Raw genomic sequence first — 13398 nt, 5'->3', positions numbered from 1 at the left:
CTTTTTTAAAGAATCTAAGAAGTGCTCTTGAAATGGAAAGTAATTTAAACAGGGGATCTCCACCTGGGTTTCCTGAAAGACACCAGGGTTATAGAAAGGGCCTTCAGGGACCACCACCCCACTAAAGTGTGAATATAAAAGTTTGTGAGGATTTGCATGTATTTTTTTCCCTAAGGAGAACCTAGATTTTTTTATAGCTCATAATATCCAAAAAAAATTTTCCAAAAAAAAAAGGACTGGTTAAGAACACGTGTCTTCTGGCACAGATGAACACCTTATGATGAAGCCATGTGAAACAAGTTCCTTCATTTTAAGCAGCTGAACATCTATCCTTTAAATGTTTTCTTTTGTAAAACTTTAAGCCTCTCTACATCAATGCTTCCCCAAACTCGTGTTCCTTAAAGGGCTGTTATGTAGGCTATCAATTAGCGTTACTCAAAAATCATTCTATGTTCAAATTTTAGAAATAATATTTCTCAGATACCTTTATTATGCTAATATGTCCTGGAAATAACCCAGGAATTCTAAGAGAGAAGGGAGTGTGTAGCGTTATTCCCTCCTTGGCCTGGGTATACTTCTGGTGATGAAATATTATTAACTGCCATCTAGAAAAACATTTCAAAGGATGCCAGTTGGGAAATGCTAGTACTCTAATTTTAAGACTTAATAAAAGATCCTCAGCAAGGCAACTTTCGGCCCCTCACAGAGACAGTACTTTGAAATTCATATTGAGATTTTACCCTCTCTTCCAACCATTTTGGGAAAATTATGAACTGAGACTCTTCAGAAAATATCTTTTTTCTGGAAGAAAATGTCCCTCCCTTACCCTCATCCTTACTTTGTATCCTGGCTTATAACAGGCCATGCAATTTTGTAGCAAACTTTTCAAAAACAATTATATAACCTGGTCCCTTCTTTCTGGAGCCTGGATCTGCTTACACAGCAGGAAGAATAACGCCACCAACCTTTACATAGCCCAGCTAGCCAGGGAAGTGTGTCCAGGCTTCAAGTAACTTGAATTTTAATTTTTGGCCGGGCGCAGTGGCTCACGCTTGTAATCCCAGCACTTTGGGAGGTCAAGGAGAGCGGATTACTGGAGGTCAGGAGTTTGAGACTTGCCTGGCCAATATGGCGAAACCCCATCTCTACTAAAAAAAAAAAAAAAAAAAAAAAAAAATTAGCTGGGCATGATGTGCATGACTGTAATCCCAGCTACTCAGGAGGCTGAGGCAGGAGAATTGCTTGAACCTGGGAGGCGGAGGTTGCAGTGAGCTGAGATCGCACCACTACACTCCAGCCTGGGTGACAGAGCTAAACTTCGTCTCAAAAAAAAAAAAAAAAAAAAATTTTCTTGGCAGAGTAATGGAAAATTTAAATGGGGAGAGATATTTAATATTTAATATTAAGCTTTAAGAAGAAAACTGCTGGCCAGGTGCCATGGTTCAAGCCTGTAATCCCAGCTCTTTGGGAGACTGAGGTGGATGAATCACTTGAGGTCAGGAGTTTGAGACCAGCCTGGCCAGCATGGTGAAACCCTGTATCTACAAAAAATATAAGAATGAGTTGGGTGTGGTGATGCACGCCTGTAATACCAGCTACTTGGGTGGTTGAGGCAGGAGAATTGCTTGTACCCAGGAGTTAGAGGCTGTGGAGAACTGATATTGCGCCACTGCATTCCAGCCTGAGGGATCGAGCAAGACCCTGTCTCTCCATCACCCTCCAAAAAAGGAAACCTGCTATGATTGCTATGTATCTTGATGCAACAACTATGCTGTTAATAAAAGGAAGTACAGAAGACACTTGACATTAAAAGAAAAATAAAAGATCCTCCATTTGCCTGAGCCCAGGAGTTCAAGACTAGCCTGGGTAACACAGGGAAACTGTCTCTACAAATAATGAAAAATTTAGTCAGGCATAGTGGCATGCATCTGTGCTCCCAGCTACTAAGGAGGCTGAGGTGAGAGGATTGCTTTAGTCTGGGAGGTCGAGGCTTCAGTGACTCATGATTACTCTCTACACTCCAGCCTGGGTGACAGAGTGAGATCCTGTATCAAAATTAAAAAAAAAAAAATTTTTTAAATAAAAAAGATCCTCCCTGCATCTCTCCTCATCTTTCTTTGACATTTATTGCATGTCCCAAACAGAACAGACATGACATGGAACACTTGAGGATACAATGGAGAATGGAATAGACTTGGTCCCTATTAATGTTTAGAGACCTAAATAGGATAGTGATTCTAAAGACTCCAGTAAATGTCAATTTAGTATTTTGACAAATCAAAAGAAATGTGAATAACTTACTGTAACACTGGATACAGACTTGATCTAAGATATTTAAAAACTTGGGTGTTAACGGTGGCAGAGGTTCTAGTTGGATTCTTTTGAAGTCTTCAGGACAGTCCTTCTTTAGATGACCCTCTCGTTTGCATAAGCTGCACACTACCGTAGGAGACTGCAGAATATGGCAAAGCAAAACAAGACTTAACACTTTATTTGCCAAATAAAGGAGTCTGGAATCATGTTTTAAAAGTACACAGTCTCCTATTCACTTTCCAAAGGAAATGAAAATATAACACGCGTCCACTCAAATGATCTGAGAGATGGGGACATCCTATAGTATCATTAGGAGAACATGGAGATTATTTTCACTACTAATAGCATTCCCTTCCTCTGCTAATTCCCATGAGTCTTAAGGAGAAAAGCAGACCGAGCAGTCATATCAGAATGAAAGGCCAACTTGTTCAACACTACCAAAATAGGAAAACTCCTAGTATATAAAAATTGAAATTAAATGCATTCAAATTCCTTAAAGTCTCCTAGTTCTATGACTAGTGGTGGTACTGATTACCTTGCCTTTGGTGAAGATAAGTTTACTGAATTCATAAAAAAAATCAGACTGATCCACAGGTGAATTTTCTTCACATACATTTTCTTCCTTAAGACTTATTTTATTAAGTTCTACTAGGAGAGCTCCTTCTACATGTTTTCCACATTCTTTCACGTCTTCATACTTAGCAGGCTCGCCTAACTCATCATCCTCTTCAGATAGGGCGTCCTCATCCCCTGACCCAGTGTAGGTGTTGTCTAACTCATCTTCATTAGCTATGCCATCTTCATCTTCCCTTTGGTTAATCGTGATACTAGGTTCTTCTTCCTCCTCCTCCTCTTCGTCGTCCTCCTCCTCTTCATCAGAGGGAATCATTTCTGATGTCTGGCCCTGTACTGAGTGGGTAAAGTGGTTTAGAGAGTCTTCTAGTTCCTCAGTACCTTCTGTACTTTCTCCATCAAGATCAGCCTTGTTATCTAAAGTGGCAAGTCCCTCACACTCTTTAGCTGTGGGATTTTGGAAGCCTTCTAAATCCAAAGTGCTCTCTGACTCATTATTACGTGTGCTGCCACAGACAACACACTCTCCACGTTTCTGATCAACAGTCAACAGATGCTTGCCCTTCCTTCCAACTTTCTCTTTCTCGTTTTTCCTTCCTGTTTCTGGATGGTGTACTTTATCATCCTTGTAATCATCAGAGTTAACATCTGCTCGGATACGGTCTGAGTTTTCAGGGTGGACACTGATGTGTTCATTTCCCATTTCTTCTTTTGGTGGGCTTCCAAAGCTTTCAGCAGTCTCTTTAAGAGTAAGTGGCTGTACCTTACAGGTATTTGCAGCTGAACTGGTAGCACTAGGACCTTGGGCCAAAACTGAGTTTTTGAGCTTATCATCTTTTGTTTGTATATCTGGATCATGATTTATTACTTCTTTAGAATGTTCTGAAATACATGTAATTGCATTCAGAGGCTTTGGAAGGTTGGATTTTGTAATTTTGTGTGGAAGAGCAAAATACTTGTATGTTGTCCTTAAACAATGAAGTATATATTCAAACACAGGTTGACTATTTAGGGTTCTTGCCACATTTCTTTTAACAGAGTAGGGATCTGTAATAAAAAAAAAAGAAAGAAAGAAAATCCATCTCTTCATATACTACTATATTTCATGTTTTAAAAATTAGCCTGCTGCAGATAAAAACAGACAACAAACAACGGTAAAATTTATCTTGTATTTTATAGACTTAAAAAAAAAAACTGGGGGTGGGGAGTAAGAAAACAGTTTAAGAACAAAAAGCAGTATTTTCTGAAACATTGGCTCTATGAAGGGAACCCATTCTGTTCAGAACCAGTACCCCTTCTCCCTATTGTGCTCTGTGACTGTGGAGGTAGAAAAGATGTTATCAGCGTGGCTCTCAGGCCCTCGGGAAGGAAGATCTTCCCACCAGGCTCTGCTGCTGAGTGCTCTGCCTCCCCACTCAGCCAGGCCCTGTGGTTTATCGAGCTTACCTCCACTCTTCTGCCCTGGGAAGCCCCATCACTGAATTGGCTGGACTGAATTTCAGGGGCGAGAGGGAGGCACCAGGAGGAGACACCACTTCTCTCAATCTTTTCTCCTCCCCTAGAACTCCAGCAGGTTAGGCAATTGGCCAGAAGAGCTGAGCCACAGAAACTGCAGGGGAGGGTTTAAAAATGTGAGATCCCCATGACTGCACACAGAATTTATGCAAAATGCAAAAAACCCTCTTATGCAACATAAAGCTTGAAAAAAAATCAAGCAAAAATAAGAGAATTCCATTTAGGAGGTTCTTTAAATTATTTAAAGGAGGAGAATTAAGATTTCTAGAGGGGTTTCAACCTCCCGACTTTGCAAAGCTAAGAAGAGCTAGTCCATTTAATGATGTCTACAGGGCACATCAGTGTGTCTTTGATAAAGTGATTTCAGTTAAATAAGCCTTCACTAAAAACGTGTTTTTATGAATAAGTTCTAAACGTTACTGTAGATATGTCAAAAATAACTACTCATTCTCTCTACTGGAGAGGAATCCAATGGAGAATGACATTTGGACAAGAAAAAGTATTGTCCTCACCTTTGCAAAACTAAACAACTTTAACAATCCACAAAAGGACTGAATTAAAAAATCCAGAGGTGAGAATGGTAAAGAGGAAAGGGGGATTTACACATCACTGTGAAAAACATACTTTAGGCATTTAAGTGGTTAAGCAATCTACAAAGAAAGCAAGGACTCAGCCAGCCATTATTCGAGTTGTTTATACTTTAAAAACCCAGGGTGAACAGTTTGATTCCTTGAAATGACCCACTGTAACACATGCAAGATTCTAACTATTTATTTCTCTTTGAGGGCAGGCCTACCTTACTTGTAGGAGCTGAAAAGAGACTGAAATAAAAAGCATGCTGTTAGACTGGTACCTTTAAAAAAAAGAGTGGGGGGGAATAAGATAAACATTTTGAGATACCTTCAATGGCAATGCGCTTTTTGGGCCAATCCTTCAATTCCCGAGATACCAATTCTTTGACACGAATACTTATCACTAAATCAGCCAAATTAAATTCTAAAGCATAGAATCGCAGCAATTCCACCCAGAGCTGCCCAACTGGTACTGAAGGCTGGTGTTTCACATCCAATATTAATGACACCTATTAATAGCAAAGAGAAAAATATAGGTTATTTCAGATGTAAGTACAATCTGGAAAATTAAAGATAATTTAAGCATCAAATTAAAAAAATCTGGAAAACCTTAACAAAGATATAAGCCTGACAATCCATCTAGATAAATCAATTCTAACTTCTATTTTGTTTGTGGTAAAACAGTATTACTTCACTGCATTATTAGGATTAGAGTATGCTATAATCCAGTCATTATCACAGGAATAGACAGGATCAGTTTTATTTAACCAGACAGCGCCCCTAATTTTGAACTGTTAATAACAGGTGGAGAGGACTGTGCATGGGTTGCTAATATTCTCAGCACTGAACTCTTCCTGTTACTGCTGCTGGAGGCACCTTTATAGTCACAGACACACAAAAATGGACAGTAGCTAAAGGCATAGAGAAAAAGGAAAAACACTCCTCTCACTGTCCTGAGAAGCTACATAAGCACATTGACTCTGTCAGTGACAACTGATTTTAAAGCTAAATAACTCTTGCCATCAGAAATTGACACTGGTTTTACAGTTACAGACTTCTGACAAGTTGGAACATAACTGTGATGTAATATATTAGAAAGTACATATTACTTAGGATAGGGGAAAATATGGGCCCAAATAGAGATTCTGCCACGTCATAGCTCTTAATTGCTCTGTGACTTAGCTTCTTCATTCTCAGACTGGTAGCACAGCACAGTGGCTAAGAGAACAGGCTTTGGAATTGGGACAAGCTTAGATCTGAAATCCAAACTCTGCCATGTACTAGCTGTGTATGATCCGGGTCAAGGTCTATAATCTGTCTAAGCCTGGGTTTCCTCATCTGAAAAATGGGGATAACAGTACCCACCTCATAGGGTTGTTGGGAGGACTGAGTGAGATAGTGTCTGTAAAGTGCTTAGCACAGTGCCTGGCACACAGTGTTCAAAAAATGGTCGCTATCATTATCTGCAGAGTAGGGATGATACCACCTATAACACAGGATAGTGATGAGGATTAAATCAGAAACAAGGGAAAGCATCTGGCAGACTTGGTTGCTCTCTGTATTTTTTCCACGTAGGTATAGCCTTTTTAAGTACAAGAAATCCATATATCACTGAAACACAATGTCACAACTGTAAGATGCTCTTAAGAGGTAATCTAGTTCAACTCCTATATATTACAAGAGAAGGAACTGAAGCCCCATGAGTGCCCATGGCTTGTCAGAAGGTTGCACTGCCTGGCAGTGGCCGGATGAGAACAATGTCTCAATGTCTCCTGATCTCAGTACAGTGCACACCATATGCAACCCCATAATGTCTGGAGCTCACTTTATTTCAGAAGTGGCAGCATGATTAATCTTTCCAAATAACATAAAAATGTAAAAATAAAGCATTAAATGAATTTACAGCAATAGCTTTTCCTATAATTCACACTGAAAAAAAAGTAATTTCCTCTAAGGTGCACAAATTTGTCTTCAATCATACTTTATTATATTAAGCTTCAAAATCAGTGGTATATTTTTCTCAATCACAAAGCTTCTGTCAAGTAATACAAAGTCATCTGGTGGCTTTACAAGGCAGAACTGATTAAAAATGGAAGTCATCTAGGTCCCAAACACTACAGTTTGAGGACACAGATAAACCCCCCAGAAATTTTAAGAATTATTACATTTTACCTCTTTATCCATAGCAGCATTACAAAGGATTTTTAAGCATCTCACTGAAATGACTTGATAATACCATAACATGAAACTGGAGAGACCTTTGAAATATCTAGACTACAGGAATTTAAACTGGTTTTCTTTAAAGCAGAGAACATTTTCTTTTTCAAATAAAATAAGAATAGCAGCTAACATTTACTGAGTGCTCACCACATGCTCGGCACTGAGTTAAGCATTCTGTAAGTGACCCTATGAGAGGGTACCAATATTATCCCCATGAGCAGGGAGGAAACTGGTGCACAGAAAGGCTAAGTCACTTGCTCAAGGACACACAGCTGGGAAGTGGGAGAGCTGGGATACAAATTCACATATTCTGGCTCCACAGCCTATACTCTTCTCCACTACAGAGACTCCAAATAAGAAACAGATAAAAGTGGTTCTGGTGGCAGCAGGGGTAGGGTGGTACCACCACTCTCCTCCTCCTCCCAGTGTTCAAGGATTCTAGAAAACACAACTGGAAAATCTGATTCACCACTAACTCCTCATTTTAGGCATGAGTAAAACATGAACTGGAGGAGTGACACGACTTGTTTGTATAGAGCTGGGATTCCAATCCAAGAATTTTGTGGATGTTACTGTCAATTTACCCCAAACGGTAATGGGAAGATCAGGGGCCTTTCACCTATTTGGGAGAAAATCTTATTCTTATTACTAGGATAATGACATTGCAGAGATTTTTGTTTGAAATTCTAATGGCTATTCTTTCCTTGTGCGTAAATTCCCCTGCCCACCCCCAACAGTATGGGACCAGTACATTAACTCATATATGCATTCACTGTTATTTTAGTAACTGAAAGCTAGTTAACCTTTCATACATTTAAACCTCATAATACCACCTAAGACTAAGCTCTTTGGGGATAGATAGGATTTACCTTTGAATTCTGAGTCTCTTTCAAAGGAACCAGCACAAAGAAACTACATAAATAACTGGATTTAGTGATCTAATTTTTTTTTTAACCTTTTCTCATTACTTGTCTATTCGAGGTACTAAATAGACTGGCAAATGAAAGAGCCATGAAATAGTTAAGATAGTTAAGGAAAGAAGACAAGACTGACTAATTCACAAACTTCACAATTGGCAAGTGAAATTGACAACTAGAAACAAAAGAGAACAGACCTGTCCCCTTTTAATTGGCGTTTCTCTTGGTGCCTCTTCTTTTGTTGTGCCTGTGTCCCCTGCAGCACTGTCAGTATGTTCCCAGATCACAACATCTTTTTCAATGTCTTGAAGGTTGAAATTCCCTAGTTTGCTTAATGAGAACCCTTCAATCTAGGAAAAATTAGACACATGCTAAAATAAGATAGAAATAATTTTATACCAAACACAGTCTACTAATCTTGGAAGGAATAAAAAAATACTCATAGTTCATCGAAAATACAAAAGATATAATTTATGGAATATCTCAGAGACATCTATACATTTAAAAATATTTTTAAAAGCAAAAAACAAGGTTTTGATTTGCAAAAGAAATGGTGACTTTGTGAAATAATTCCTCAGTAAATATTCTAAGAGTAGGCAAAATGGCCTAGTGGCTGACGTCATGGGTTCTGAAGTAAAACTGCCTGGTCCCAAATCTCAGCGCCTTCATATACTAGCTGTACAACCTTGAGTAAGGTACTTACTCTCTGTAGACCTCAGGTTCCTTTAAAAAGGGGTAACACTAGGACTTCCTTCATGGGATGGTTATGATATAAAAAAAATGATCATAAGGTACTCAGATAGAGGTAGCATCTGCTTGTAGCATACAGCACATACTAACTGCTTAATAAATACAAGACAACTATATTGCTAGAAAATGAAAATTACAAGAACTAGATCCAGCTAACTAGAAAATAATTTTAAATACTATTAATTCTGGTTATGCTGGACATTTTCAAAGTAAAAGTTATGTGCTATTAATGAATATTAATGCAAAAGAAAATGGTCTAGTTGAAAAGGCTTGTGAAATGTCAAACAGAGCTGAACAGGTTTCTTCATTGTATGATAGGATTTATCACAGCCTTTAAAACAGGTTAATGAACAGGCCAGGCATGGTGGCTCACGCCTGTAATCCCAGCACTTCGGGAGGCCGAGGTGGGCGGATCAGCTGAGGTGGGGAGTTCGAGACCAGCCTGACCAACATGCAGAAATCCCGTCTCCACTAAAAATACAAAATTAGCCGGGTGTGGTGGCGCATGCCTGTAATTCCAGCTACTCAGGAGGCTGAGGGCAGGAGAATCACTTGAACCTGGGAGGCAGAGGTTGCAGTGAGCCGAGATGGTGCCATTGCACTCCAGCCTGGGCAACAAGAACGAAACTCCATCTCAAAAAAAAAAACAAAAAACAAACAAACAAAAACAGGTTAATGAACAAAATAATATGGGATGGAGTATGGATGTGACATCACATTTCCCAAGTGTATTTTTATACCAAATGGGCTATGGGCTACTTCATTGGTTTAGGAGAGAGTGATCCTTCTAAAACAGAAGACACACTCTCCTGTTCATAGTGGTTTCCGTCTCACTCTAGATGAAATGCAGTCCTTTCCAGGGCCTGAGTAACCTGGCTCTTTTCTACTTCTCTGATCCTTCTATCTTCTTGGCTCAGAGATAACACCTGGTATTCCCTCTGCTTAAAATGCTCTTCCCCCTAACAAAGTGAGGGAGAATATGACTCATTCTCCCTCACTTTATTCAGCTCTGCTCAAATGTTTTCTCTAAGGAGCTCCACATTTATCATTCTCTGTCCTCCTTACCCTGGTTTATTTTCCCTCAGAGAAAGTACCACCACTGCATATATATTTATTAGTCTCTTGCCCCCATTGGATGTATAAATTCGAGGGCAAGAATTGTGTTTTGTTCACCACTTCTTTTTTTCTTTTCTGAGGCAGAGTCTCACTCTGTCGCCCAGGCTGAAGTGCAGTGGCATGATCTCGTCTCACTGAAACCTCTACTTCCTGGGTTGAAGCGATTCTCCTGCCTCAGCCTTCCAAGTAGCTGGGATTACCAGCGCCTGCCACCATGCCCAGCTAATTTTTATATATTTTTTTAGTAGAGACGGAGTTTCACCACGTTGGCCAGGCTGGTCTTGAACTCCTGACCTCAGGTGATCCACCCACCTTGGCCTCTCAAAGTGCTGGGATTACAGGCGTGAGCCACCATGCCCTGCCCTGTTCACCACTTCTAACAGTAACACCCAGAATCGTTGGTGCCTGGCCACGGTAACTGCTCAGTAAAGATTTGTTGACAGACTGAACTAGTCTACAGAAAACACTTTGGAAAATATTAGGCGTAGTGACTATTTCTTGGTTGGATGTATGTATTCAATATTTTTCTCAACTGGGTAGCTTGCCTTTTTGTTTATTTAGTGATGTTTTCTGAAGAGCTGCAGTTTTAGAATTCAATAAAGTTTGATTTCTTAACGTTTTTCTTTACTGATTTTAGTATGTTAAGAAATCCTTTCTGCAAAGGTTTTTCCCTAGGTTTTCTTCTAGGAGTTTCAGAGTTTTTAACTTTTACATTTAGGTTTTTGACCCATTTTGGTTTCCAGCTTTTTGAGGTGGACCTTTAGGTCACTGATTTTAGACCTTTCTTTTTGAATTTAAGCATTTAAATATAAAACTTGCCTTATGCACACTATTTTAGCTGCATCTGACAAATTTTATATATCTTGTATTTTTTTTCTTTCTTTTTTTTTGAGATGGGATCTTGCTCTGTTGTCTAGACTGGAGTGCAGTGGTGTGATCATAGCTCACTGCAGCCTCGACCTCAACCTCCTGGGCTCAAGCAATCCTCTCACCTCAGCCTCCTGAGTAGCTGGGACTAGGGTGTGTGCCACTATGCCAAGCTATCTTATATTTTTATTATTATTTAGTTCAAAATATGTTTTAATGTCCCACTTGAATTCCTCTTTAATCCATGGAATCCTATCAAATGTACTATGACTTATTTTAAGAACCAGCATAGGCCCTCCTCTGGGAGGCTGAGACAGAAGGATCACTTGAGCCCAGGAGTTTGAGACCAGCCTGGGCAACATAGTGGAACCTTGTCTCTTAAATTAAAAAAACAAAAAGAACCAGCATGTAGTATATCTTGATGAATGTACCATATGGACTTGAAAAAAACATGTATTCTCCAGTTATTGGGTACAGTGTTTTATAAATATTAATTAGGTCAAGGCGGTTGGTATTATGTATCAGTTTATACTATATATACTGATTTTTTGTTTAGCTAACACAGGTGTCAATTGATGAAGGCTGTTAAAATCTCCTTGTCTGATGGTAGAATAGATTCCATCAATTTTTACTTCATGTATTTGGGTGCCCTCTTAATAGGTGCAAACATTTACAATTGTTTTGTCTTCCCAATGAATTGACCCTATCCTAATAAAATGTCCCTTTTGTCTTTGGCATATTTTTTCGCTTGAAATCAATCTCATCTGATATTAACATAGCCTCTCTCGTTTGGTTACAATTTACATCTTTTGCCATCCATTTACTTTTAACCTCTATGTCTTTACATTTAATTTATTTCTTCTAGAATACAGTCTTGCTTTTAAAATTCATTCTGAAGGGGATCTAGTTAAACTAAGAATTTTTGCACAGCCCTATCAACAGAGTAAACAGACAACCTACAGAATGGGAGACAATTTTTGCAAACTATACATCAAAGGTCTAATATCCAGCATCTATAAAGAACTTAACAAATTTACAAGGAAAAAATAAACAACCCCATTAAAAAGTTTGGGCAAAGGTCATGATCAGATGCTTTTCTGAAGAAGACATACATGCAACCAACGAGCATATGAAAAAAGCTCAACGTCACCAATCATTAGAGAAATACAAATCAAAACCACAATGAGATACCATCTTACACCAGTCAGAATACTATTAAAAAGTCAAAAATACCAGATGCTGGCAAGGTTGCATCGAAAAGGGAACACTTTCCTCAAAGAGCTTTAGCAGAACTACCATTCAACCCAGCAATCCCATTACTGAGTATATACCCAGAGAAATACAAATCATTCTACCATAAACAGGCATGCGAATGTTGACTGCAGCACTATTCACAATAGCAAAGACGTGGAATCAACCTCAACGCCTATCAGTGACACACTGGATAAAGAAAATATGGTATATATACACCGTGGTATACTATGCAGCCATAAAAAACCCAAGATCATGTCTTTCGCAGGAACATGGATGAAGCTGGAGGCCATTATCCTTAGCAAACTAACGTAGTAACAGAAAACCAAATACCAAATACCAGAAGTTCTCACTTATACGTGGGAGCTAAATAATGAGATCTCACGGACACAAAGAAGGGAACAATGGACACTGGGGCCTACTTGAAGGTTAAGGGTAGAAGGGGGGGAGAGGAGCAAGAAAAAATAACTATTGGGTACTACGCTTAGTACTTGGGTGATAAAATAATCTGTCCAACAAACCCATGACACGAGTTTACCTATATAACAAGACTGCACATGTACCTTTGAACCTGAAAGTTAAAAACAAACAAATAAATTCTGGTAATCTATGCTTTTTAGTGGGGATATTTAGTCTATCAATATTTAAGGTGACTACTGATATCATTGGTTTTAGGTCTAACAATTGAGTGTTTTCTGTTTGTCCACTCAGACAAAATTTCCATTTGGTTCTTTTGATATTTCCTACTTCTCTGGCTGACATGTCCTATCTCTTCATTTATTCCACATGTATTATTTCCTCTGTTATGAAGCATAGCTATAACTGCTTTAATGTCTTTGACAGTTGCATCGGGGTCATCTTGGAGTTCACCTTTGTTCATTTTCTTTTCCTTTGAGAGTAGGTCTCACTTTCTTGACTCTTTTTGAGTAATTTTGGATTGTATTTTAGACATTGTAAATATTATATTATTAAAATTTTGAATCATTTATTTTACTCCAAAAAAGTGATGTTTTTGTTTTAGCAGCAGGTAATTAACTTGTTTAGGCAAACTGGAAATTATCACACCTCCAGTAGATTGTGGCTCAGATCCTGCATCAGTTTTTTAAGCCTTGGCTCCTAACTATATTCAGTCTGCCCCACACAGGCCTGGTTTAGGAGTCTGGCATTAATTTTGAAAAATTCTCAGTCATTAGTCCTTCAACTATTTCTTCTGTTCTTTTTTCTCTTTCTTTTCCTCTTGGTATTACCATTATACACATGTTTCAACCTTGACTAACTGACCCATTTCTTGGGTATTTTGTTCC

The 13398-nt window shown here is 38.8% G+C and overlaps 1 protein-coding gene across 6 annotated transcripts in view; it reads right to left on the bottom strand.

The window, feature by feature from the left end:
* The window catches only part of TUT7 (terminal uridylyl transferase 7), a 65602-nt gene that overhangs the window by 30720 nt on the left and 21484 nt on the right, over positions 1-13398 (bottom strand). For 4 of the 6 annotated variants that reach the window (XM_055272069.2, XM_055272072.2, XM_055272073.2 and 1 more), the window contains exons 11-14: positions 8308-8460; positions 5302-5482; positions 2849-3933; positions 2302-2452 (exon numbers count right to left, since the gene is read on the bottom strand). In XM_055272069.2, the coding sequence (XP_055128044.1) occupies positions 2302-2452; positions 2849-3933; positions 5302-5482; positions 8308-8460 (1570 nt within the window). Of the gene's footprint in view, positions 1-2301; positions 2453-2848; positions 3934-5301; positions 5483-6338; positions 6443-8307; positions 8461-13398 lie in introns of those variants that run through there. The other 2 variants (XM_063636276.1, XM_055272074.2) reach the window with 2 other exon arrangements.

The sequence above is a fragment of the Symphalangus syndactylus genome, chromosome 3, assembly GCF_028878055.3.
Source record: "Symphalangus syndactylus isolate Jambi chromosome 3, NHGRI_mSymSyn1-v2.1_pri, whole genome shotgun sequence".
Classification (NCBI taxonomy): Eukaryota; Metazoa; Chordata; class Mammalia; order Primates; family Hylobatidae; genus Symphalangus; species Symphalangus syndactylus.
Note: the sequence above shows the minus strand (reverse complement) of the source record. Positions and strands in the feature narration are given on the sequence as shown.